This window comes from Solanum stenotomum, chromosome 2, assembly GCF_019186545.1.
Source record: "Solanum stenotomum isolate F172 chromosome 2, ASM1918654v1, whole genome shotgun sequence".
Lineage (NCBI taxonomy): Eukaryota > Viridiplantae > Streptophyta > Magnoliopsida > Solanales > Solanaceae > Solanum > Solanum stenotomum.
Window position 1 is genome coordinate 72,470,979 of NC_064283.1, and position 27,652 is coordinate 72,498,630.

General features: G+C 33.1%; 2 protein-coding genes across 3 annotated transcripts in view; both read right to left on the reverse strand.

Annotated features, from left to right (window-relative positions):
• LOC125854282 (disease resistance protein RPP13-like) overlaps nt 1–17,518 on the reverse strand; it is a 42,564-nt gene extending 25,046 nt beyond the window's left edge. Inside the window, exons 1-3 of one of the 2 annotated variants that reach the window (XM_049533779.1) lie at nt 17,075–17,518; nt 5,053–7,260; nt 4,610–4,828 (exon numbers count right to left, since the gene is read on the reverse strand). In XM_049533779.1, coding sequence (XP_049389736.1) covers nt 5,128–7,260; nt 17,075–17,518 — 2,577 coding nt within the window. In that variant the 3' untranslated portion in view covers nt 4,610–4,828; nt 5,053–5,127. Of the gene's footprint in view, nt 1–4,609; nt 4,829–5,052; nt 7,261–17,074 lie in introns of those variants that run through there. The other variant, XM_049533780.1, reaches the window with a different exon arrangement.
• Nucleotides 17,519–20,582: 3,064 nt separating this feature from the next.
• Nucleotides 20,583–26,098, reverse strand: LOC125854283 (disease resistance protein RPP13-like). The gene is made up of 2 exons (XM_049533782.1): nt 25,655–26,098; nt 20,583–22,763 (listed from the first exon to the last, which is right to left on the reverse strand). The coding sequence occupies exons 1-2, from the start codon at nt 26,096–26,098 to the stop codon at nt 20,667–20,669; spliced, it is 2,541 nt and encodes an 846-aa protein (XP_049389739.1). The 3' UTR covers nt 20,583–20,666.
• Nucleotides 26,099–27,652: the final 1,554 nt, after the last annotated feature.

Genomic DNA, 27,652 nt, shown 5'->3' on the forward strand with positions numbered 1-27,652 from the left:
CAAAACATAGGCGGCAAGGGTAGTTTTGATCCCAAACATAATTAAAGGGTATATATGAGCTATTTCGAATCGTTTGAGGGTATTTTTGACCCTTTTCCGAAAATAAAATAGTGGCACCAACATGGGTGTGGTGCAATGGTGAAACTGCTCCACCCTCAACCAAATGTCTCATGTTCGAGCCCTGATTAATCAGAATAATCGGGCTCCGCTCCAATGAGGATATCAAACATCAGGTGCAAATTAAAAAAATGCAAAGAAAATACCTTATCATCAATATGCCTCAACACACTAGATTGGGGATATTTACTTGCAAACTTTTTTGGGAAAGGAGCGAATATACCTCTCGTTAACAAAATGTGTTAACGATGTATATAGGTCTAAATCGTCTAATAACTGATGTATATATAAATCATTATTGTTAACTATAGACCTATATTTGCGTAATTAAGAAAATAATCCACTACTATTGTAATGTGAATTTTTGTATATAAATTTATGTTCCGGCCGCATTTAAAATATAGAATTCATATGACTACATACTATGTTTAAATTAACAAACAACAACTAATTCACAGGAATAACTTGATTATATAATGACTTTGGCTTAATAATTGAATTAAGTCCATGATTGGAGGATAAGTATAAATTAATTATAAGTGGCATCATCATTTGTAATTTATTAATTTTACTTACCGCTAGAACTGGATCTTACAAGGTGCCTTTCACACTGCCAATCATGATAGTAAAATTAAATAACAAAGTATAACTAGCTGTACACTATTTTTATTTTATAGAGGTTCAACGACTTGAGAACGTGTGATATAACGGGCACAAGGAGTATGATTATACACAAAGTCAAATTAGTAGATCAACTAGGTATTTTCAATCTTAATATCTTAGCATATCCAATGAATAAAATAACAGGTTCTGATTTTTAAATGAGTTTGACCCTTAATTTGTCATTTAGCAATTGAACTCATGTTACATCCTTTTTTTTTTAATCGAAATTTGACATAATTTTATCTATCTAATAATATATTTGTTTGTAGAAATGATATATAGGGACTACATCGAGATGTCGTCAGGACAGGTGATAGAGGCGCGTAGAATGGATATGACAGGCAGTACCATATGGTGGTGCGTGCAGGGTAGGGGAGCGGGGGGGGGGGGGGGGGGGGGGGGGGGGGGGGGGGGGGGAGACTTAGGAGAGGTAGGTAAAAGACTTAATAGAATTTCGAGTGCTAGGAATGATGAAGTGAATTGTGATCATACTAATACTAACACATAAAATTTCATCAGAACCCCGAAGTTAATTAGTGAGCTTAAATGAAAATACTAAGTTAGGTAACCCTTTGCGAAGTCCTCCAGTTGCACTATAAGAAATCAGAGCTTTTGGGACAACTTATCTTATCGCCACAAAAAGAGATGAATCCTCAGTGACAAGTGTTGCCAAAATGCATAGATTTAGCGGCGACTTAATCACCGTCGCCACAAATAATCCCACTAAATATGACTGAAAAATTAATTGGTTGCGACGAAGAAATTGTCGCTATAAAAGGTCTTTTGGTGGCTACTTCATCGTCACTCAAGAGGATTGGTGGCAACTTTGTAGTCTCCACTAATTCTATCATTTTTATAAAGATTTTGGATGTAAGTTCAAAGTTTTATTATGGTCCATTATTTGTACTAAATAAGTATTTATAGGAATTTGATATTTCTTCCATCCTATTTTAATTAACTTAGCTCCTTTCAAAATTGTAGACATATATTGAAAAGTTTTAATAGTGGTAGACTTACTTATATATGAAGCATTATGAGTAGTTTCATATATTTTGTTACTTATTTTAGTCAAAAATGTATATACTATATTCATCATATTTTAGTTGTCACATTTTCATTTTAAACGACCTTTAATTATTATAAATAAGAGATTTATTCACTAATTTATCCTTAACTTCTTTTAATGCAATAAATATTAAATACTTTAAAACTAACTACTTTGAAATATTTACTTCTCTTTTTCAAAATATATATATATATATATATATACCGCATATTATCAATTCTATTGAAATACTAACTGAGTATATATAAGTTGATGATGTTCAATACTAACTTACATAAAGGAAACTTACATAAATATATTATAATAAAAAAATATTTATCATTTATAGCAATAACTTCTTTTTTTTTCACTTGATCACTTTTAATATATTTATAATACATGTTTAATACATATTACAAAGAACAATTTATTATTCACATATAATACAAGTTTTATTGGTGGATAATACATTTATCACACATTTTAATACACTTATAATACAATGTGTCAAATTCTTACCAAACAAACATAATATATTCTAAAAAACAATTATAATACATATATATTGCATACGTAATTCACTTTTAATACATATTGCAGATTTAACATAGTATTGCAATGTATTGCTATAAATGATAATAAATAAAAAGTATCGCTAAAATCAATAATTATTTATTAAAAGGTATTCATCCAAGTAATTTTTCCTTCATAAGAAAAAATAAATTAATTAATAATAATCAAAACTCTAATATACACATTTACATAAGTAAAATAACAAATATAACTTTATAAACATGTTTCAATCATGTAATACAAAAAATAATTAACAAGAATAGTAGTGGACTTTATAATAAATTTTAAAAATCATTTATTTGTAGGATAAGTAAATTTTAAATAATAATTAAGTAATATTTTATTAGTGACAATTAAAACTCATTTATCTATATAGATAATACAAAATAAGATAGAAGTGAAATTTATATACACATACACGAACATATAAACCCACCAAAATGAGAAAATATAAAAATATTTTTTCTCATGTCAAACGCTTGTGTACATCTTTGATTTAGTTAATGTAAAAATAAGAAGAGAGGTTGACTTTCAGCTATTTGGTATTTTAGTACCATGACAGATAAAGACAAATACAATATGGGGTTTGTATTGAGAAAAATCTATCGTGTAAACTCTTGCCAATTATTGATAGACATTAAATCTAATCTACATTTGAATGAAATATGGGTGGTAATTTCGTGTATTTGTGTATGTGTATAAATGATGATATAATATATTATTTCTGTAGAAGTTAAATATGAAAAAAGTGAATGAAGTTAAAAATAAAATAAATAATGACAAACAAGAGAGGGTTGCTCGAATGGTAAGCACCTTTCACTTCCAACGTTATAGGTGTATCTGAAAAGTGAAAAGTATTGCAATTGTCATTAAATAATTGAATTAAAAACAAAATAATTATTCACATTTTCCCAATATTTTACCTTTTTTGTTGGGTGGTTTTCGTGGAAATTTTAATACATTTTTGTGGCGGTATTAGTCGCCACAAAAAGCTAAACTCTTGGTGGTGACTTATGTTGTTGCCACAGAAAAGTATCAACCACTTAGGGTGTGTTTGGTATGAAGGAAAATGTTTTCCATGGAAAATGTTTTCCNATTTTGACTTTCTATGGAGATTTGCGTCGCCACAAAAGGTTCTTTTATTATAGTGTTGCATCCATCCTTTTGTCAAAATTCGACATAATTTCGTCTAGTTGATAAAATATTTTTTCTTGCAGAATCGACATTGTCAGGGCAGATGTGTACATATATATATATACTAACAATTTTCTTAACTAACTTTCTGATTGGCAAATCAACTAATTACTTAAAGGCTGTAAATTAGTTAACAATTTTCTTAACTAACTTTCTGAATCTGGTAAAACTGCATTTTCACATTGTTAGCTAGTTATTACTATAAATAATAGTAACTACAAAGTAATTAGTTATGGGTACATAACCGTCTTTGTTAGAGAGCGTTGGAAAGTTGGAATCACTTAAAGTTCAATAAACTTTAGGGCCTGTTGGTTGAAAGTTGGAATCATGTAAAAGTTCAATAAACAAGGAATATCAAAGCCCGGAGGAAAGACACCACAATACAAAAAGCACATCTGCACTTGTTGAGGCAAACGATTGTAACTCATCTCTACAAATACACCATAATCTTTATTCTCTTTATAAAGATATTGGGACACATTTTTTTCAGTTCTTGCCCAGTCACTTTTGTTCGAACGACCTCTTAATAGTCCTGCAATCAGCACTATTTCAAATGGTACATACTCCTTTAATTTGCATTTTCGTGCAATGGTTTGTCCAAGTTCAACTAACTCAACAGGACAATTTCCTTTGTCAAAAACTCTCTTTACCAACAATTCAAAACTTTCATTTTCATTTACGAATTTCAGGTTATTAGGATCTGGATTGGCATACGAAGCCAGATATCTGTCATGATTCGATGCTCCTTTTTGTTTCTTAGGAAAACTCTCTTTACAACATCAACAACTTCGTGAAGAATCATAAGAAGAATATCCTTTATTCTGTAATCCTGACCGACGTAAACCCAGAGCAATTAGTTATTACTAGGTGATGAAGATAGCGTGCGTTGGAAATGATCTGATTATATATAAAAAAAAAAAAAGATACACAAACGAGTGTATCTAAGTTATAACTCTTTAAAAATAACCAGAATCATCACAAAGATTGATTATACATACTAAATACTTGAGATTCATAACATGTCTTTGAACAATTAGTAGACCACACAAACCCAAATGTCAAATCATGGAGAGACTTATTATTATTAACTTGAATAAACAAAAGACAAGAAGCATTCTTCATTGTAATGATCTTACAAGATTACAGAAAATATGCATGAGACACAGTGACATGACCATATTAAAGAGATCTGTCCATGATCCCGGGCTCCCAGCAAAGTGTCCTGATCAAACTTCCCTGCAATAAAAAGGATAGTACTGTTTCAGATAAGTTTTAAAACTACCACGCAATTCTATAGTTTAATGGACATGAAGTCTCTGTGAGTACGATATTTGGACTCATAATCCTATACTACTTGTACAACCGTGAGGACTTGTGTGTGCATTTGGACGCAACAGGAGCCAAGTAAAATGGAAATGGAGATTTATAATCATTTCAAGACAAAATAAATTTTAACTGACCTTTTAACTTCACTGAGTAGCCCTGGGATCAGCTTCACACCGGAGAAATACAAATGAGCTAAGAATTTATGCTTTTCAGAGCATGTTTTCAGGGCCAGTAATTATACTCTGCTGCTGAAACTGAGATAGTTCAGCTGGCACACTCCCAAGATTAGGACACTTAAGAACAAGTACCCTAAGTTCGGGGAAGTGATATCGTGAAGCCTTCCAAATCTGGAGCTCATCGTTATGAATCAACAAGATCTGCAGTTTCCAAAAATCACCTTCCTCCGGCTTCCATATACTCCCTGTGAATGCCTCCTTTTCCAACTTTAGGATCTCCAGGCATGGTAATTGCCCCAGTTTAGTCGCCTCTTCCCAACCAAACATCGTCTTTGACAAAGTTAACTTCTTAAGCTTGAGTAGAAATTTGAATAATGCTTTTGGAAGCTGAAAAGCATTACTATGGCAACAAGCATCACTCATCAGTTTCAAATTTTCTAGGCTCTCAAACTTTTGAAAAGTTTGAAACCCTTCAAAAGTACTGCTGTTAGTTTTAAGAGAATCTTCTATGTTCCCTTGAATACTCAATTTTTTGAGGCTGTTCGAAGCCCCTCCGAGCACATCTTTGTTGCAAGTTTCAGGTGAAATTTTAGAAAGAGTTTGAAGAGAGGAGGAACCTTTTCCCTTTTGGGTTGAAGGGAGAGGCAATTTAGAAGGTTTGTTGGTCTTCAAATGCGTCAACTTTGACATGTTCCATATATTTGCTTTTATGTTGAGAGTGGGCTGGGATGTATTAATTATAATAGATTGTAAACTCCAAAACTTACTAAAGAATGCAGGAAGTTCCTTGAAATTACCTGAGATAGAAATGTACCTCAGATGAAATAGTTGGTTAAGATTCTTCAAGGAGGGAATGTTGATTGATTCAATTTTCAAAACCCTGAGAAGGGGAAATGCTTTCGGGATGAGTTGAATGTCAACATCAGAAGATAACTTAATTTGTTGGTCTAGATCTTGATCTTCCGAGGAAAAACATAAGAAAGATCTAACATGTTCTGCACTGGGAATTCTGGAGATAAAATGTGACAGATCACATGATTCAATATGCAATCGACGAGAAGTATCAGGATCATTTATGGATGGAAGATCAGGTTTTAGACGTAGTAGTTGAAAAACACTTTCTGTAGTCACCTCCATCTTGTAGAACTCATAGAATATGTCATTACATTTGATCCTTTTTATCGAACCAGTAATCTCTCTCGACACTATCACAAGGTCCAAATTCTCAAACTCCATCAAATAATTCTCTGCTTTGTCCTTAGAGGAAGAGAATTTTTTTGGACTTGACTCTATTAGCCCCTCCGCCATCCACAAGCGAACCAACATCTGAAAAGGGATATCATAGCCTTTTGGAAAGGCTAGGCAATACAAGAAGCACGCCTTCATTTCAGAGGACAAACTTTCATAACTGGCTTCCACAATTTTCCAGCAGCTTGTTGTGTCATTCTCTTTCACAACATACTGCCAAAAGTTGTTCTCGATCCTTTTCCATTCATATACGGTCTGATTAACTTTTAAAGCTCTAGCAATTACCACTAATGCAAGTGGTAATCCACCACATTTACTTGCAATACTCTTTCCAAGCTCTACTAAATCATTTCGACACCTTCCATTGTCGAAAACTCTCTTTTCCAGCAACCGAAAACTGTCTTCTCCAGTGAGAAACTTGAGATGATAAGGTCTTTCACTTGCACAGCTAGCCAAATCTCTGCGGCGAGTGGTCATCAAGATCCTATGTCCTTTCTTGTTTTCTGGGAGAACATTTTTGAAAAAATCTACAAGTTCACTCGCCCACACATCATCCAACACAATGAGACACCTGTGCTGTTGTTGTTGTTCAGTCACAAAACTAGCTATTACTTTAGCTAATTCATTCTCACCATTACAGCGAAATTCTTGATTGGGTCCCGTAGATGATTTGAGAATCACAAAAAAGATATTCTTTAGTTCGTTGGACTGTCCGACAGAAACCCAAATGTTGTTGGAAAATTCAGCTGTAATCTGAGAATCACTCCATACTTTTCTTGCCAGTGTGGTTTTGCCAAGTCCAGTCATACCCACAATAGGTATGCATTCTACCTCCTCTGTTCCTCCAACAAGCCGCTCCATCACTTCATTTGCTTCTTTAGTGAACCCAACGATATTTTTAACCTCCAAGAATATATCCTATATATATATACACTCCATTAAGATTGGATATGTCAAAAAACAGAGCTCAAAATCTTTTCATTTTTGCAATAACAACTAAAACCACCATACAAGTAATATAGTTCAGCAACTTTGAAGAAATCTCATAAGCATAACAAAAGAGAATAACTATCATCATGTTCAAAAACAACGTTAACTACTCCATATTAGTGTGTTTGGTAAATTTTCACTAAATGTTTTTCAATTTTTCTCATATTTTATTGGCTTAAATATTTTCCGTTACAAATTCGGAACAAAAAAAAATAAAATCAGTTTTTAGTAAGATTAATGGTAGTTACACTAATTTTAAAACCCTCAAATTTTATTATTTACACAAAGACCGTATCTTCTCCTCCCTCCTTTCCCCCTCTTCCCCTTTTATTGTTGTTGTCGTCACTGTTGTTCGTCTTGTATTCCCAAGATATTTAGAACAAAACTTTGAAGAACTTGGTAAGACACAATAAAGTTTAAGAACATTTTCACAACTAGAAAATTAAAACTAGTAGAGAAACTAGAATCAGAAACAAATTAGATAAAATATACGAAATATTTTTTTTTCTTAAAGAAGAATTGTTGTCAATCTGTGTTTAAAGAATCTTACTGATTCCAACAAACTTTGCAGAAACACGAAGTTACCAAAGTTTAATGAACCAGTGAAGAACAGAAGAACATAAATTAATTCACAAATCTAAAATCTGTAACACATACCAGAATCTGGAAAAACAGAAAGAAGATCAAGCCCACTGAATGCACAGTGTCCCCTTAAGGAAATTATTCCCCTCTAGTATCCGAGGTTTGATTTGGAATATGTCCTCCCAGGATAGAATGATCTCAATCACCAGTGTATTGATACCCAAAACGCTGGTGTCAGCGAGCCACTCAACGGCAGTAAAGTACACTTAGAATACTAGATTTAGTAGTAGAAGAAGAAGTTCAGAAAATTCGTTCATAAAATGAGAGGAAATCCCTCAATTTATAGAAAACAAAGGGTAGTGTGAAAAGGTTCTTAATGTGCCTTACCGGAAAGGTCACAAACCTTTGGAAAAGTCACAATCTTTCGGAAAGGTCACCACCTTTCATAAAAGTCACAACTTTTCATAAAAGTCGCAACTTTTCATAAAAGTCACAACTCTTCATAAAAGTCGCAACTTTTCATCAAAGTCACAACTCTTCATAAAAGTCGCAACTCTTCATTAAAGTCACAACTCTTCATAAAAGTCGCAACTCTTCATTTTCCATTCACACCTTTTAAAAACCCAACAATCCCCCGCATGAATGGGGAATGACTCCAAGACAAAGAAACGGACAAATATGTGTACTTTACAAGCAAGAATTAATTGCATCTGGATAAGTAGGTTTCCCCTTGGACTTTCCGTAGTGAACATATGTCGGATATACTCGGTCAATCGGTAGATGCGATATCTTTGAACCGTCGAGCTTTGGTGTATACCTAGACAACCATATGTCACACAATTAACCCTTTACCGTTTATGGTTCTTACGGTTGTGTTCGTTTCAGCCATGAACACCTCCTGGTTTCATGAGTGTATAGAGAGATGGGCTTTTGACAATCATCCTCTTTGAAGCGGCTTACACTTCACACTCACATAGGTGATTTCTAACCGTGTTATCGCGTAGATACACTATTTGGTCAAATCTGCCAAACTTAGCAAATCATTAAAAACATTAAGCTTTATTAACTCTATAACAAGCCTTAATGATGTATCCTTGTTCCTGAGCATTGTCTTCATCATGAGAATGGATTGAGTTAGTTGACAATGCCGAACCGTCAGTCACAACTTTGTTTTTCTCCTTGAATCTAGCTCTTGGGATCTCCAGTCTGCTAGATAGAGTTACCGCCATGATGACTTGTCCTAAGCCGTAAATCCATTCCCTTAGATGATCTTTCAACTTTCTCTCTAGTTAGGCCTTTTTGTAAGTGGATCCGACACATTATCCTTTGACTTTACATAGTCAATTGTGATAATTCCACTAGAGAGTAGTTTTCTAACGGTATCATGTCTATGTCTTATATGACGAGACATTCCGTTATACATCATGCTCCATGCCTTACCTATTGCATCTTGACTATCAAAGTGTATGCATACTGATGCCAAAGGTTTGGGCCAAAAAGAATATCTATCAAGAAATTCCGGAGTCTTTCAACTTGTTCACCGACCTTATCTAGAGCACCTAGCTCAGAGATCATTGTAGAGCTAGCAATACATGTCTTTTTGGAAAATTTCCAAGAGACTGCTCCTCCACCAAGAGTAAATACATATCCACTCGTGGATTTTACTCTATTTGATCCCGGTGATCCAATTTACATCACTATATCCTTTCAATACTGTATGATATTTGTATAATGCAAGACATAGTTTTGAGTATGTTTTAAATACCCCAAAACTCTTTTCATTTTCATCCAATGAGTTTAATTGGGATTATTTGTGAACCGACTCAGTTTATTAATAGCACAAGCTATATCTGATCGCGTACACTTTTTGATATACATCATACTTCCCAATACTCTAGTATAATCCAATTATGAGTCACTTTCACCTTCATTCTTTTGAAGTGTAAAGCTCACATTATTGGAGTCTTGACAATATTAAAATCCAAATATTTGAACTAGTCAAGTACTTTTTCAATGTAATGAGACCGTGACAATGCTAAACATCTTGGAGTTCTAAGGATTCTTATACCTAAGATCGCATCAGCAACTTCAAGATTTTTCATTCCAAACTTGCTTTTCTAACATACGTTTAGTAGCATTTATGTCATTAGTGTCTCTATTGATGATCAACATATCACCAATTATACAAACAAACAATGACCTAGTGATTTTAATGTAAACACATTTATCACTTCCATCATTCTTAAATCCATTTACCAACATAGTTTGGTCAAATATCTTATGTCATTGTTTGGGCGCTTGTTTTAGTCCATAAAATAACTTAACAAGTTCGCACACTTTCTTTTCTTTACCAAGAACCACAAAACCCTCGAGTTGTTTCATGTAAATTTCTTCCTCCAATTCTCCATTTAAGAGAGTTGTTTTCACATTCATTTGATGAATTTGGAGGTCATATACCACAACTAATACAACTAACATCCAAATGAATGTAATTCTAGTTACTGGCGAGCATGTGTCGAAAAGATCAAGACCTTGTTTTTGTCTTGCTTTTTATCTGTCAACAGTTCCATCGACTTTCATTTTCCTTTGAGGATTCACTTTGAACCCAAAAGTTTATTTCCTGTGGGAAGATCAACCAACTTCCAATAGGATTGCTCAAGATTGGACCAATCTCACTATTAACACCATCTGTCCAAAAGGATAAGTCTACAGAAGACACAAGAAATGTTACAAAGTCATATTCGAAGAAAGTAGATGTCCTTTGACAGTTACTACACCTTGGAATATCTTTATTAAGTACATTCTACTTTTGTTCTTTCCAAGGTCGTTTAGACTTTCACTAGACTACTCAAGTCTAATATAACAGTCCACTATCTTAGGTCCCATTTTAATCGTTTTAGGAATAGGAACTTGGACTTTGGCTAGACACCCCCACACTTTGAAATGTTTCAAGTTGGATTTCCTTCATTTCCATTTCTCATATGGAATAGATTGTGTCCTGGAAAAACAAAATTTTCCATTGCTTTCTTTATGAAAAGGCAAAACTTTTTGTTGTTCCCTTTTGCATTGAGGATAGTTCCTCCACACAAGTTTTGTGGTAAACCAAAACTTATAAGTAATGCATTGATCATTTCCTTCAAAGTTCAGTTTTTTTTTTTCCATTAGATTGAGGTGAATAGGGCAGCAGTTTGATGGATAATTCCACTTTTCAAACATATTTCTGCAAAATGAGATTTATACTCTCCATCCCTATTACTTCTTATCTTTTTCCCAACTGATTTTCAACTTCAATATTATATTGTCTAGACGTTTCTATTGCTTCATCCTTACCATTCAGCAAATAGACATAGTCATTTCTAATGCAATTGTCAATGAAAGTTACGAAATACTTTTTTTCACCATGAGATGGTGTTGACTTCATATCACAAATGTCAGTGTAAATCAATTCTAAGGGATTAGAATTCCTTTCAACAGATTTATAAGAATGCTCAGCATACTTAGATTTCACACAAACTTGACATTTTTTTATTTATTGCACTCAAAGTTAGACAAAACTTCTAAGTTGATCAATTTTCCTTACAAGGTTTTGTAATTGACATGTCCCAAGTGTTCATGTCACAAACAGTTTGACTCAAGCAAGTAAGAACAAATAAAAATATTGAGTTTGAAAAGCTCTCCGTGAGGTAGCTTTTTCTCACAGATATTTGTTCCTATTTCTTACAATTTTGTATGACACAAACATTGTTTAGAGTCATCACCTTGTCAAATGTCCTTTTCAGCAGGACCTTTCCATAACTTTCAATTTGATTGTTATAGAACTACCCGTGAACAAAGTTTCATCAAGTCCAATAAAGGCAATATAATCCAAATGTTTCTTTTACAAAACATAACGAATAACTATTCACCAATATTCATGTCTATGCAAATACTTTTATTATAATAGACATATATTTTCATGAAAAATCACAACATTTTAAGTGACACTTTTTCATAAAAGAACACAATTATTTTGAACAAGTATATATATAATTTGGTAGTTTCATACTAGTCACATCATACTAGTAATAGAGAAACTCAACAACCACAATACCAAATATACTCCAAGAATTTTGTGGGTCTAACATAATACAAAAGTATCATTGAATTTCATATCTTTTGCTCCAAAATTAAAGTAGACACCAAGTCTAATTTTATCTTTATCATAAGCAAAGAACCCCCACATTTTAAATATGATCTCAAAAATATTTTTCAAGTATTTGAAAATAGTTTTTCCACATATTTTCCCAGACTATCATAATGTCATTGGCACTATGAAACCTCTTTTGGAAATATTATTCTACAAAAGAATTATATTGCTTCAATTCTCTTTGACAATATTTACATAGTGTCAAAGTTCATTCATAGAGGCACAAAATCACAAACTCTAAGTCACTGGCATTTTTCAATCTATCACAAATAGACATACCACTTAGTATTTAGAATACTAACAATAAAGACAAAAAAAAATTGTACAATTTGTTTCTATATAACAGTGAGTTTATAGAAAGTCAAAAGTACAACATTGACTTATTATGTGAAGTTTTCATAATTTTTCAAACCAATTGCATAGTCTGATTTATCCAGAGTAATAAACTACAAAAGTTTTTAGCCTACAAAAATCAGACACAATCAAATTTCACATGGAGTACAAAACTACAAAAGTTTTTATTTTTTTTTTTTTTTTAGTCTCCAAACATAATTAAACATATTCTTTATCACATAGAAATGTTTTTCTTTTCAAATAGTCTTCCAACTATAACATTTTGACATACTATTTATCAAACAAAAATGTGCATCTCTCATTTTGCAAACTAAAGAATTTTAAAGGCAATACTATTTGCCAAGAAAAATTCATTCCACAACAAATGGTTTGCAGATCATTTTCCAAAGATACACATGATAAAAAATCAAAATTGTTAACTCTTAGAAACTATTTTCCTCCTTAGATAAATAATAAGAAGATTACCTGGTGTAATCTTTAACCGAAATAGCACCAATTTTTTCTGTACATTCTCACTTCGACCTTGCTAAACAAAGCACCAAATTATGGAGAAGTAATGCCTTAAACTTCTACTTCCATGATCTGTTTCTCTCAATCAGTAGAATACAAGAAATACCAACAGTATAATAATTTCCTTAAGATTGTTGTTCGTCTTGTATTCCTAAGATACTTAGAACAAAACTTTGAAGAACTTGGTAAGACACAATAAAGTTTAAGAACATTTTCACAACTAGAAAATTAAAACTAGTAGAGAAACTAGAATCAGAAACAAATTAGATAAAATATACGAAAAATTTTTTTTTCTTAAAGAAGAATTGTTGTCAATCTGTGTTTAAAGAATCTTACTGATTCCAACAAACTTTGCAGAAACACGAAGTTACCAAAGTTTAATGAACCAGTGAAGAACAGAAGAACATAAATTAATTCACAAATCTAAAATCTGTAACACATACCAGAATCTGGAAAAACAGAAAGAAGATCAAGCCCACTGAATGCACAGTGTCCCCTTAAGGAAATTATTCCCCTCTAGTATCCGAGGTTTGATTTGGAATATGTCCTCCCAGGATAGAATGATCTCAATCACCAGTGTATTGATACCCAAAACGCTGGTGTCAGCGAGCCACTCAACGGCAGTAAAGTACACTTAGAATACTAGATTTAGTAGTAGAAGAAGAAGTTCAGAAATTTCGTTTATAAAATGAGAGGAAATCCCTCAATTTATAGAAAACAAAGGGTAGTGTGAAAAGGTTCTTAATGTGCCTTACCGGAAAGGTCACAAACCTTTGGAAAAGTCACAATCTTTCGGAAAGGTCACCACCTTTCATAAAAGTCACAACTTTTCATAAAAGTCGCAACTTTTCATAAAAGTCGCAACTTTTCATAAAAGTCGCAACTCTTCATAAAAGTCGCAACTTTTCATAAAAGTCGCAACTCTTCATTAAAGTCACAACTCTTCATAAAAGTCGCAACTCTTCATTTTCCATTCACACCTTTAAAGAACCCAACAGTCACTAGTGACGGAACCACTATTTTCAATAAGGGGTTCAAAATCTAAAGAAATAGACACACGAATTAGCCGAAGGGGCTCAACATTTACTACCTCCTCCTCTTACTCTTCCACCACATTCTTCTCTTCCTCCTCAATCACCGTCACTTCCTCCTCCTCCACTACTTCATCTTCTTCTTCTTCCTCCATCACCACTATTGCCTCTTTCGTCGTCACACCAATACCAACACACAGGGGTGGAGCCACCTTCGTATAAGGGGTTCATCCGAACCCCCTTCGGTGGAAAATTATATTATTTATACATGGTTAAAATAATTTTTTATGTATATATAGTAGATGTCGAACCCCGTTCGGCTACTTCTCGTATCTATTTCTACAGATTTTGAACCCCTTTACTGAAAATTCTGCATCCGCCACTGCCAACACATGTCGTCACAATCACCATCTGTTGTAACAAGTTCAACAAGGAAAAATAACTTGATATACCCTGAACTTTGTCATTTAGAGCTGATGTACCCTTGTTACAAAAGTGACTCACATATGCCTCTTTCGTTACAAAATTGGCTCACATATAACTCTTATCATTACAAAAGTGATTTACATATACCCCTATCGTTACGAAAATGATAAAATTAATTTTAAATTATTTTTTTTATTTTTAGTTTCTTAAAAAATCATGTATTTGATCTTTTTCACACATAAATTATTTTTTGACTTCTTTATTTATGTATTATTTAAGTTTCTTATTCTTATTTCATTTTTTTCTTTCATTCATTAGTGTATAAATAAGAGACATAAAAAAAGGGAAAATGGTCAAAAATGTCCTTAAACTATGTGAAAGGAATAAAAATGTCCCCCGTTTATAGTTTGGCTGAAAAATGCCCTTACCGTCAATACTTTGGCTCAAAATGCCCTTGCAGTCAATACTTTGCTCCAAAAATGTCTCTATAGTTACAAAATGGGTCAAAAATGCCATTTTCTGAATAAATATATTATATATTTTTTTAAACACATCTTCTTCCTAATTAAAATTTTATTAAAGAATACCATTCTTGTTTTCTTTCTTCTAAAATCACTTTAACAAATAAAAATGTAGGAAATATTTTTTTCTTCTTAATCTCATTTTATCAATTAAAATAGAATAACTTCATGTACCCTTTCGACAAATAATATATGTCACATATATAAGATCATAGTATATCCATCATTAATTTATATTTATATAAGGATAAAGAATAATGATAATAAAATAAGCAATATTTTCATTTTTTCCTGAATTGAAGTAAGATAAACATTTGCTAATTTTTTTTAAAAAAAATCTTAGAAAAAGAATGTATTAAAAAGAAAATAATAATATATTTATTTGGAAAATTAGCATTTTTGACCCATTAAATAACAATAAGGGCATTTTGGATCAAATATTGACGACAAGGACATTTTTGGACCAAATATTGACAGCAAGGACATTTCTGGACTAAAATACAAACGAAGGGCATTTTTGAACCAAAGTATCGACGGTAAGGGCATTTTTGAGCCAAACTATAAATGGATGACATTTTTGTTCATTTCACATAGTTTAAGGGCATTTTTGAGCCAAACTATAAACGGATGACATTTTTATTCCTTTCACATAGTTTAAGGGCATTTTTGACCCTTTTCCAAAAAAAAAAGAGTGTGAATGAAAAAAGAAGAAAGCTATATTGTAATTTAGTTTATATAACACTACGCAAAAAAAAATTGGGGCATCCATGATAAATTTTACAAGAACATAAGTGAAAAGAATTGACCATCAAAATAATAAATTCAAATTAATAGTTGGATTAAAAAAGTAAAAAAAAACACGTGTGAGAAGGATTAAATATACCCTTACATGAATTATTTTTTTGATTAAAAAATTAACAAAATATAATTTAAAATTACTTTTTTCACTTTCGTTAGAGGAAAATGGTATATGTGAGCCATTTGTGTAACACTAGGGGGTATATATGAAATATTTTCATAACGAGGAATATATCAACTCTTAATGACAAAATTAAGGGGTATATAGGCTCTTTTTTTCCCTTCAACAATTGTTGCAACTCAAACTGCGGTTGAAGTTGCAACAATTACAATACCTTCTACAACAACTATTGTAGCTGCTGAAAGCCTGAACAATTATTGTAGTTGTTGTAGCAACTACAACAACTGCATAACTATTATAATTGCTTAATTTTCTGCAAATTTTCTATAATGATTTTTAAAATATCTATAAAAAAAAAACTCTTCAAATTTTCAAAATTAAAGTAAAACCGTTGGTAAAAATATAAAAAAATAAGAAAAGAAAAGAATAGCAGAGTAAAAGAAGAACGAAGGTCAATACTAGACAAATTCACAAAGCCCATCTCATGTCCATAAACCTTGGATTTCATGTACACTCCAAATTCTTCTATCTCTAGCTCTAATGTTAAACTAAATATTGATGGAGCCTACGAGAGTTGTGTTAGGACCGAAATAGTCATGCGGAAGCTAGCAAAACAAATCTCGAAAGACCACGAGTAAGAAGACAAATGAGAAATATATCAAAAGACACAAAGATTTAACGTGGTTCGGTCAATCGACCTATGTCCACAAAGGAGATGAGCAATCTACTATAAATATGAGAGTACAAAATATAGAGAGAAATAATATCAACCAATTCACTCGGAATACATGAGAGGTTCACACAAGCGATAACGTATTACTTGTGTCCCACAAATTCTCCCCCTAACCAAAACTCTCAAAACCCTGAAGACTACCATTGTGAATGTTGATTAAGTTAGAAGGAACAAGTCTATAATTATAGAGTCCTAAACCTACATTTTCCTATAAGAAAAGAACTAGTTTGTACTATTAAACATTTTTTTTAAAAGGAAAACTTATTTATGGTAAGAAACTCAAGCAAACAATACCCAACAAAAATGGGATTGTAGGAGTGTTTAATTCTATTTGATGAAGCAGCATGCACCATTTAAATTTCAAAAAACACCTTCTCTCTTCAAAAAAAAACAAAAAATTTAATTCGAAAAATACTCCACTAAATTAAGTGATAAAGATGAGATGATAATTTCATGGACTCACAATCATAATTTAATTACCTGAGGCTCCCTTGCAAGTCTTTTGGGTAGATTTAGCATTGGCTTGGGCTGGAGAACTTGTGAATTATTTTGGCGAATCTCCTTCACCTTCTCACGGATATCTTTGATACCTTTTGCAAGATTGTTAACTCTTTTGATATGCCTGCCCAAATCTAAAGTTTTTTTCCATATATTTTTTTCTTCATGCAGCTTTGCCTCAAGTACAAATTTGTCAATAACATCATCAGCTTTATGCGCTTGTGTTCGGATAATCTTGACAAATATTTTCCACAAATTGCTGTTGCTTTCTTGTTGATCATTATCCTGAAGGAATGCTTTCAGTGTGTTAATTTCTTGCAGCAGATTATCCAACTCATCCTTTGCACCTCCAATCAGCACTATTTTATCATTTATTAGTTGAAACACGCTCTCCAAAAGCAATTTCACTACTAATGCATTTGCCATCTTTAATTTGCTAACCAAAAATGCAGATATATTTAATTTCTTTTCTAGTCTAGTCTAGTAGCTCTATATAAGCACATAATTGTATATTTCTTTTTATATTAATACTAACCACATATTATCAATTCTATTGAAATACTAACTGAGTATATATAAGTTCATGATTTTCAATACTAAAATACATAAGCAAAATAAGAAAAAATAATTTAATTAATAATAATCAAAACTCTAATATACATTTACATAAGTAAAATAACAAAGACCTATAACTTTATAAACCTGTTTCAATCATGTAATACAAAAAATAATTAACAAGAATAGTAGTGGACTTTATAATAAATTTTAAAAATAATTTATTTGTAGGATAAGTAAATTTTAAATAAATAATTAAGTAATATTTTGTTAGTGACAATTAAAACTCATTTATCTATATAGATAATACAAAATAAGATAGAAGTGAAATTTATATATACACATACACGAACATATAAACCCACCAAAATGAGAAAATATAAAAATATTTTTTCTCATATCAAACACTTGTGTACATCTTTGATTTAGTTAATGTAAAAATAAGAAGAGAGGTTGACTTTCAGCTATTTGGTATTTTAGTACCATAACAGATAAAGACAAATACAATATGGGGTTTGTATTGAGAAAAATCTATCGTGTAAACTCTTGCCAATTATTGATAGACATTAAATCTAATCTACATTTGAATGAAATGTGGGTGGTAAATTTCATGCATTTGTGTATGTGTATAAATGATGATATAATATATTATTTCTATAGAAGTTAAATATGAAAAAAGTGAATGAAGTTAAAAATAAAATAAATAATGACAAACAAGAGAGGGTTGCTCGAACGGTAAGCACCTCTCACTTCCAACGTTATAGGTGTATCTGAAAAGTGAAAAGTATTGCAATTGTCATTAGATAATTGAATTAAAAACAAAATAATTATTCACATTTTCCCAATATTTTACCTTTTTTGTTGGGTGGTTTTCGTGGCAATTTTAATACATTTTTGCGACTTATGTTGTTGCCACAGAAAAGTGTCAACCACTTAGTATAGCGAACGACCCATGGATCTCCACGACAGGTTATTCGTGGCGATATTTTGACTTTCTATGGAGATTTGCGTCGCCACAAGAGGTTCTTTTATTATAGTGTTGCATCCATCCTTTTGTCAAAATTCGACATAATTTCGTCTAGTTGATAAAATATTTTTTCTTGCAGAATCGACATTGTCAGGGCAGATGTGTACATATATATATACTAACAATTTTCTTAACTAACTTTCTGATTGGCAAATCAACTAATTACTTAAAGGCTGTAAATTAGTTAACAATTTTCTTAACTAACTTTCTGAATCTGGTAAAACTGCATTTCACATTGCTAGCTAGTTATTACTATAAATAATAGTAACAACAAAGTAATTAGTTATGGGTACATAACCGTCTTTGTTAGAGAGCGTTGGAAAGTTGGAATCGCGTAAAAGTTCAATAAACTTTAGGGCCTGTAGGTTGAAAGTTGGAATCATGTAAAAGTTCAATAAACAAGGAATATCAAAGCCCGGAGGAAAGACACCACAATACAAAAAGCACATCTGCACTTGTTGAGGCAAACGATTGTAACTCATCTCTACAAATACACCATAATCTTTATTCTCTTTATAAAGATATTGGGACACATTTTTTTCAGTTCTTGCCCAGTCGCTTTTGTTCGAACGACCTCTTAATAGTCCTGCAATCAGCACTATTTCAAGTGGTACATACTCCTTTGCATTTTCGTGCAATGGTTTGTCCAAGTTTAACTAACTCAACAGGACAATTTCCTTTGTCAAAAACTCTCTTTACCAACAATTCAAAACTTTCATTTTCATTTACGAATTTCAGATTATTAGGATCTGGATTGGCATACGAAGCCAGATATCTGTCATGATTCGATGCTCCTTTTTGTTTCTTAGGAAAACTCTCTTTACAACATCAACAACTTCTGCTTCCCACACAATGAGCTAGACATCTCCCACTTTTACTTATAAAATCACTTATTACCTTAGCTAATGTCTCCTCATCCTCATTGACATGATCTCCTATGCGTTTCGTGAAGAATCATAAGAAGAATATCACAAAGATTATACATACTAAATACTTGAGATTCATAACATGTCTTTGAATAATTAGTAGACCACACAAACCCAAATGTCAAATCATGGAGAGACTTATTATTATTAACTTGAATAAACAAAAGACAAGAAGCTTTCTTCATTGTAATGGATTACAGAAAATATGCATGAGACACAGTGACATGACCATATTAAAGAGATCTGTCCATGATCCCGGGCTCCCAGCAAAGTGTCCTGATCAAACTTCCCTGCAATAAAAAGGAGAGTACTGTTTCAGATAAGTTTTAAAACTACCGCCCAATTCTATAGTTTAATGGACATGAAGTCTCTGTGAATACGATATTTGGACTCATAATCCTATACTACTTGTACAACCGTGAGGACTTGTGTGTGCATTTGGAAGCAACAGGAGCCAAGTAAAATGGAAATGGAGATTTATAATCATTTCAAGACAAAATAAATTCAACTGACCTTTTCACTTCACTGAGTGGCCCTGGGATCAGCTTCAAGCCAGAGAAATACAAATGAGCTAAGAATTGATGCTTTTCAGAGCATGTTTTCAGGGCCAGTAATTATACTCTTTTGCTGAAACTGAGATAGTTCAGCTGGCACACTCCCAAGATTAGGACACTTAAGAACAAGTACCCTAAGTTCGGGGAAGTGATATCGTGAAGCCTTCCAAATCTGGAGCTCATCGTTATGAATCAACAAGATCTGCAGTTTCCGAAAATCACCTTCCTTCGGCTTCCATATACTCCCTGTGAATGCCTCCTTTTCCAACTTTAGGATCTCCAGGCACTCCAGTTGCCCTAGTTTAGTTGCCTCTTTCCAATCAAACATTGTCTTTGACAAAGTAAACTTCTTAAGCTTGAGTAGAAATCTGAATAATGCTTTCGGAAACTGAAAAGCATTACTATGACAAGGAACATTACTATGGCCCTGGGATCAGCTTCAAGCCGGAGAAATACAAATGAGCTAAGAATTGATGCTTTACGGAGCATGTTTTCAGGGCCATTAATTAACTCTACTGCTGAAACTGAGATAGTTCAGCTGGCACACTCTCAAGCTTAGGACACTCAAGAACAAGTACCCTAAGTTTGGGGAAGTGAGATCCTGAAGCCTCCCAAGTATGGAGGTCATTGCTATGAATCAACAAGACCTGCAGTTTTCGAAAATCACCTTTCTCCGGATTCCATGACTTCCCTGTGAATGCATCAGTTTTCAACTTGAGGACCTCCAGGCACTCCAGTTGCCCTAGTTTAGTTGCCTCTTTCCAATCAAACATTGTCTTTGACAAAGTTAACTTCTTAAGCTTGAGTAGAAATCTGAATAATGCTTTCGGAAACTGAAAAGCATTACTATGACAAGGAACATCACTTATCAGTTTCAAATTTTCTAAGCACTCAAACTTTGCAAAAGTTTGAAACCCTTCAAAAGTGCTGAATCGGTCGCTGTTAGTTTTAAGAGAATCTTCTATTTTCCCTTGAATACTCAATTTTTTGAGGCTGTTCGAAGCCTCTCCGAGCACATCTTTGTTGCAAGTTTCAGGTGCAATCTTAGAAAGAGTTTGAATAGAAGAGGAACCTTTTCCCTTTTGGGTTGAAGGGAGAGGCAATTTAGAAGGTTTATTGATCTTCAAATGCGTCAACTTTGACATGTTCCATATATTTGCTTTTATGTTGAGAGTGGGCTGGGATGTATTAATTATAATAGATTGTAAACTCCAAAACTTACTAAAGAATGCAGGAAGTTCCTTGAAATTACCTGAGATTGAAATGTACCTCAGATGAAATAGTTGGTTAAGATTCTTCAAGGAGGGAATGTTGATTGATTCAATTTTCAAAACCCTGAGAAGTGGAAATGCTTTCAGGATGGGTTGAATGTCATGAACAATAGAAGATGACTTGGTTTGTTGGTCAACATCTTTCGAGGGAAAACATAAGAAAGATCTTACATGTTCTGCACTGGGAATTCTGGAGATAAAAGCTGACAGATCACATGATACAATATGCAATCGACGAGAAGTATCAGGATCATTTATCGATGGAAAATCAGGTTTACATAGTTCTTGGAAAACACATTCTTTAGTCACCTCCATCTTGTAGAACTCATAGAATATTTCATTACATTTGACCCTTTTTATCGAACCAGTAATCTCTCTCGACACTATCACAAGGTCCAAATTCTCAAACTCCATCAAATAATTCTCTGCTTTGTCCTCAGAGGAAGAGAAATTTATTGGACTTGACTCTATGAGCCCCTCCGCCATCCACAAGCGAATCAACATCTGAAAAGGGATATCATAGCCTTTTGGAAAGGCTAGGCAATACAAGAAGCACGCCTTCATTTCAGAGGACAAACTTACATAACTGGCTTCCACAATTTTCCAGCAGCTTGTTGTGTCATTCTCTTTCATAACGTACTGCCAAAAATTGTTCTCGATCCTTTTCCAAAAATATACGGTCTGATTACCTTTTAAAGCTTTAGCAATTACCAATAATGCAAGTGGTAATCCGCCACATTTACTTGCAGTACTCTTTCCAAGCTCTACTAACTGATCATTTAGACAACTTCCATTGTCGACAACTCTCTTTTCCAGCAACCGAAAACTGTCTTCTTGATTGAGAAACTTGAGATGATAAGGTTTTTTACTTGCACAGCTAGCCACATCTCTGTGACGAGTGGTCATCAAGATCCTATGTCCTTTCTTGTTTTCTGGAAGAACATTTTTGAAAAAATCTACAAGTTCACTCGCCCACACATCATCCAACACAATGAGACACCTGTGTTGTTCAGTCACAAAACTAGCTATTACTTTAGCTAATTCATTCTCACCATTACAGCGAATTTCTTGATTGGGTCCCGTAGATGATTTGATAATCACAAGAAAGATATTCTTTAGTTCGTTGGACTGTCCGACAGAAACCCAAATGTTGTTGGAAAATTCAGCAATAATCTGAGAATCACTCCATACTTTTCTTGCCAGTGTGGTTTTGCCAAGTCCAGTCATACCCACAATAGGTATGCATTCTATCTCCTCTGTTCCTTCAACAAGCCGCTCGATCACTTCATTTGCTTCTTTAATGAACCCAACGATATTTTTAACCTCCAAGAATGTATCCTATATACTCCATTAAGATTGGATATGTCAAAAAACAGAGCTCAAAATCTTTTCATTTTTGCAGTAACAACTAAAACAACCATACAAGTAATATAGTTTAGCAACTTTGAAGAAATCTCACAAGGATAACAAGTAGAATATTTAATCCCAAAAAAGAGAATAACTATCATCATGTTTAAAAAAAAAGTTAACTGCTCCCTCTGGTCCATATTAGTGTGTTTGGTTTCCGTAAATGTTTTTCAATTTTCTCATGTTTGATTAGCTTAAGTATTTTCCAAATCAATTTATTTTTCTCAAATTTAAGATAAATGACTGACCTCCAAAAAGTAAGAAAAACATTTTTCAAAACTCTTTTTCAACCTCGCACCTCAATTCTCTATGCTAACTCCAGTCTCGGGTATTGATTCTCAATACTAATTCGAGATACAACTTCAGATTCTAGATATGGGACCCGACTCTGGCCTCGATTCGAGACCCAACTTTCGGGTCATGAGTTGGGTTGGGCTCGAATTCCAATTTGGGTGTCGGAGTCAGGTGTCAAGGTAGGGTTTTGAGTTGGGTGTCGGAGTCAGGTTGAGAGTCGAGCTCGAGTCCAGGTCAGGTGTTAGGTTTGGGTCCCAAATCAATTGACCGGGTCGAGTTTCGATCCAAAAGTTGGGTCTAAAGTCTGGTGTCGAGGTAGGGTGTTAGTTCGGAAGTTGGGTCTTGGGTTAATAGTCGGAGTCGGTTTTCGATTTGAAAGTTGGGTCATGGGTCAGGAGTCAGAGGTAGGTTCTAGTTTGGAAACTGAATTCTAGGTCAGGGTCGAGTCCCTGGTTGAGTGTCGGGATCTGGTATTGGTTCGGAACTTGGGTCCCGCATTGGATGTCAATGTCGGGGTCGATTCCTAGTTTAGAAGTTGAGTCCCAATTTGGGTGTTGGGTTCCAGCTCAGGGTCAGATCTAGGTTCTGGTGTCGGGATCATATCCTAGATCAGTCGTTGGGGTCGGGTGTCAGTTTCAGGGTCAACTTTGGGTTAGGTTCAAATGTCATATTCCAAACCGAGAGTCTAGGTATCGGATCTCATATCGTTCATCAGGGTCGTGTCTAGGTTCAGATGTCGGGGTCAGGGTTGGGTTCAAGTTTGAATGTTGGGTCCTAAGTTAGGAGTCAGGAGTTGGGGTTAGGTCTGGGATTGGGTTTTGGGGTCAGGTATTGGATTGGCTTTCAAGGTCAGAGTTTGGATTAGTCATTAGGTCATGTCCCATTTCGGGTGTCAAGGTCGGATGTTGGGGTCATATCCCATTTCGGGTGTCAGGGTCGAGTCTCGAATTAGTTATCGGGATTAGTTTTCGATTAGAAATTATTTTCCTAAAAAGTATTTTCCACTCTCTAGTCAAAAATAAAGGATATTTTCTAATAAATATTTTTCATTCATCAACCAAACACTAAAAGATATTAATTTTCACTCACCAACTAAACATGAGAAAGTAAGTTTGAAACCAACTTGTTTTCCAAGAAATATTTTCTATTGAGAACATTTTCCTTCATACCATACACGCTTGAATGAATTGTTAGAATTTTTTTTGTAATTCAAAGTAAGTGAATAGTTTGAGAATAATTAAAAGGATAATAGTGAAAACAGTCTTAAATAAGTGTCATTAAATATCTTTCTTAAATAGATATGCTAAATCTTAACTATTCACATATTAAGTGTTACTTGTAACATATTAAGAAATAATAATTAATTTTTTTATGTTTTATTCTTAGCATTAATATTTGTGTAAGATTAGGCGTTAATTTTAAAACCCTTGAGTTTTATTTTTACACAAAGATTGTAACCCTTCTATTGTTGTTGTCGTCACCACTACCTCCTCCTCTTACTCTTCCACCACCTTCTTCTCTTCCTCCTCGATCACCATCAGTTCCTCCTCCTCCACCACCACTTCATCTTCTTCTTCCTCCATCTCCACCATTGCCTCTTTCCTTGTCACACCAATACCAACACCTCCATTGTTGTCACAATCACCATCTCTTTTACCGTCTCATCTTCCACCTCATTTTCTATTAGAAAAATAAATAATTGTCGAAGTTGTTGCAACAACTATTCTAAAGTTGTTGTAACAATTTCAACAAGGTAAAAGGGTTTGATGTACTCCTCAACTTTGTCATTTAGAGTTGATATACCCCTCGTTACAAAAGTAGCTCACATATATCCATCCTCTTACAAAATTGGCTCACATATACCCTTACCATTACAAAAGTGATTCACATATAACCCTATCACGAAAGTGATAAAGTTAATTTTAAGTTATTTTCTTACTTTTAGTTTCTTAAAAAATCATGTATTTGATCTTTTTCACATGCACATAAATTATTTTTTGACTTCTTTAGTTATTATTATTTGAGTTTCTTATTCTTATCATTCATTAGTGTAAAAATAAGAGAAATAAAAAGAAAGAAGCGTGAATGAATAAGGAGAAAAAAAAAAATGAAAACTAATTTTTTTTTGCGGCTATATTGTAATTTAGTTTTTATAACTGTACAAAAAAATTTGGGCATCCATAATAAATTTTGCAAGAAAATAAGTGGAAAAAAATTAATCATCAAAATAATAAATTCAAATTTACAGTTGGATTAAAAAATCGTGTGAGAAGGATCAAATATACCCCTACATGGATTGTTTTTATATTAATTTAAAATTATTTTTTCACTTTCCGTAATTAAGGGGACTTTTTTCCCTTTCAACAATTGCTGCTGCAACAACTCAAACTACAGTTGAAGTTGCAACAATTACAATACCTTCTTCAACAACTATCATAGTTATTGCAACAACTATTATAATTGCTGCAAATTTTCTATAATGATTTTTAAAATATCTAAACTAAAAAGAAAAACTGTGATTGCAGTACCTGAGGGTCCCGTGCCAGTGTTTTGGGCCCTAGATTGAGCATTGGTTTGGCCACGAGAGCTTCTGAATTATTTTGTTGAATCTCCTTCACCTTCCGACGGATAATTTTGATAACTTGTGCAAGATTGCTAACTCTTCTGGTATGCCCACATAAACCAAAAGTTTTTTTCCATATATTTTTTTCTTGATGCAGCTTCGCCTCAAGTAAAAATTTGTCAATAACGTCATCAGCTTTATGCGCTTGTATTCGGATATTCTTAACAAAATTTTTCCACAAATTGCTGTTGCTGTCTTGTTGAGCATTATCCTCAAGAAATGCTTTCAGTATCGTAATTTCTTGTAGCAGATTATCCAACTCCTCCTTTGCACCTTTAATCAGCCGCACTTTTTCAGTGATTAACTCACACAAGCTCTCCACAAGCAAATTCATTACTGCATCTGCCATCTTTAAATGGAGTATTATTGTAGATAGATGTTTAGCAGATTGTATATTATGGGAGCTAGTCTCAAGTTTAATTTAACAGCTATATACACTTAATTAACTTTGACTTCTTTTTTTAGGAACATTATCAGATTTTAGTGCAGGTATATATTTCAAAATATATAAGATCAAAATTAGGTGTAATTTGTTATAAATTATATATTATATCTAAGTGATTCGTAAGTATACAAATCTCGCAGCTCGCCTCCCTTCCTATTTTATTGTATCTGATAACAAATATATATAGGTATATCTCATATGAAATTATTAATTAGTGATAATTCAAATTACAGAGAAAATTATTAAATATGGTAGCAATGTTTTTCTCCTCCTCCTTCTTTTTTTCAAATAATTCCTCTTTTCGCTTTCCTTGTCATATTTGGATTTGACACAAAGAAAACAATGATTAGCATGATTATTTATTACATCATTATTTTTATTAATTGATGTTTAGGACTACTACCTTCTTTCTTATTTATGTGTAATCTTTACTAAAATTAGATGATCCTTAATATTTGTCATTTCACAAAATCAATACATAAATGACCATATTCTTTCTATTTTAATTTTGTAAAATATTAGCATTGAAAATATACATTTGACCAACATAGAAAAATTAAGTGGGTAATTCATGTTTGTTGGTCAAATTAATTAATCAAAATAATTAATTCATAGGAAAAATCCTTTTGGCCAGAATGGTAAAATAACATATTTCACATTATGTTATTTTACCTTTTTGAACATTTTTACCCTTTTAACTTTAATACATTTTAATTAAAAAATTGAAAAAAAAATCAGTTTATTTTAAAATAAAAAGAATATAAATAGACTTTTAAAATTTCTGGCCAAATTCTGGCAAATTTTATGGTCATTTAGCATTACCGTTGGACAAACAACTTCATCCATTTTGATTGGTGTAGTGACAGGACAACTTTACAGTTGCACACCATTATAAACCTGGACGAGAGAACTCTACCAGGGATCGGGTCCCTGCAATTGTGAGCCACTGAAACAGACAGACTCATCCGCTCTTTCTATTGGTGCAGTACACTGCACTTTTCACCTACCACCTGACATGATAGCTTTACAGTTGTACCCCATTTGAATTTAGATGAGAGCACTCTGCCAGGGACTAGATCCCTGCATTTGTGAGAATCACCAAAACACCTACAGTATAACATAACTTATTCAGAAATAATATATTATATGATCATTTATACACATACACAAATGCATGAAATTTACCATCCAGAATTTATTCAAATATAGATTAATTATATTTGATGTCTGTCAATATTTGGCAAGAGTTTGCACGACAATTTTTATTTTTAATATAAACCCCATATTATATTTATCCATATCCAAAATGGCCGAAAGGCAATCTCTCTTCTTATTTTACATTCACTAAATCAAAGATGTACATGTGTGGTTGGTACTGTCACGACGCAGTGATTAGCACCCACACTAATCCTCCGATGGGAGAACCACTACTACAACTCGACTAAGCAACTTAAAGAA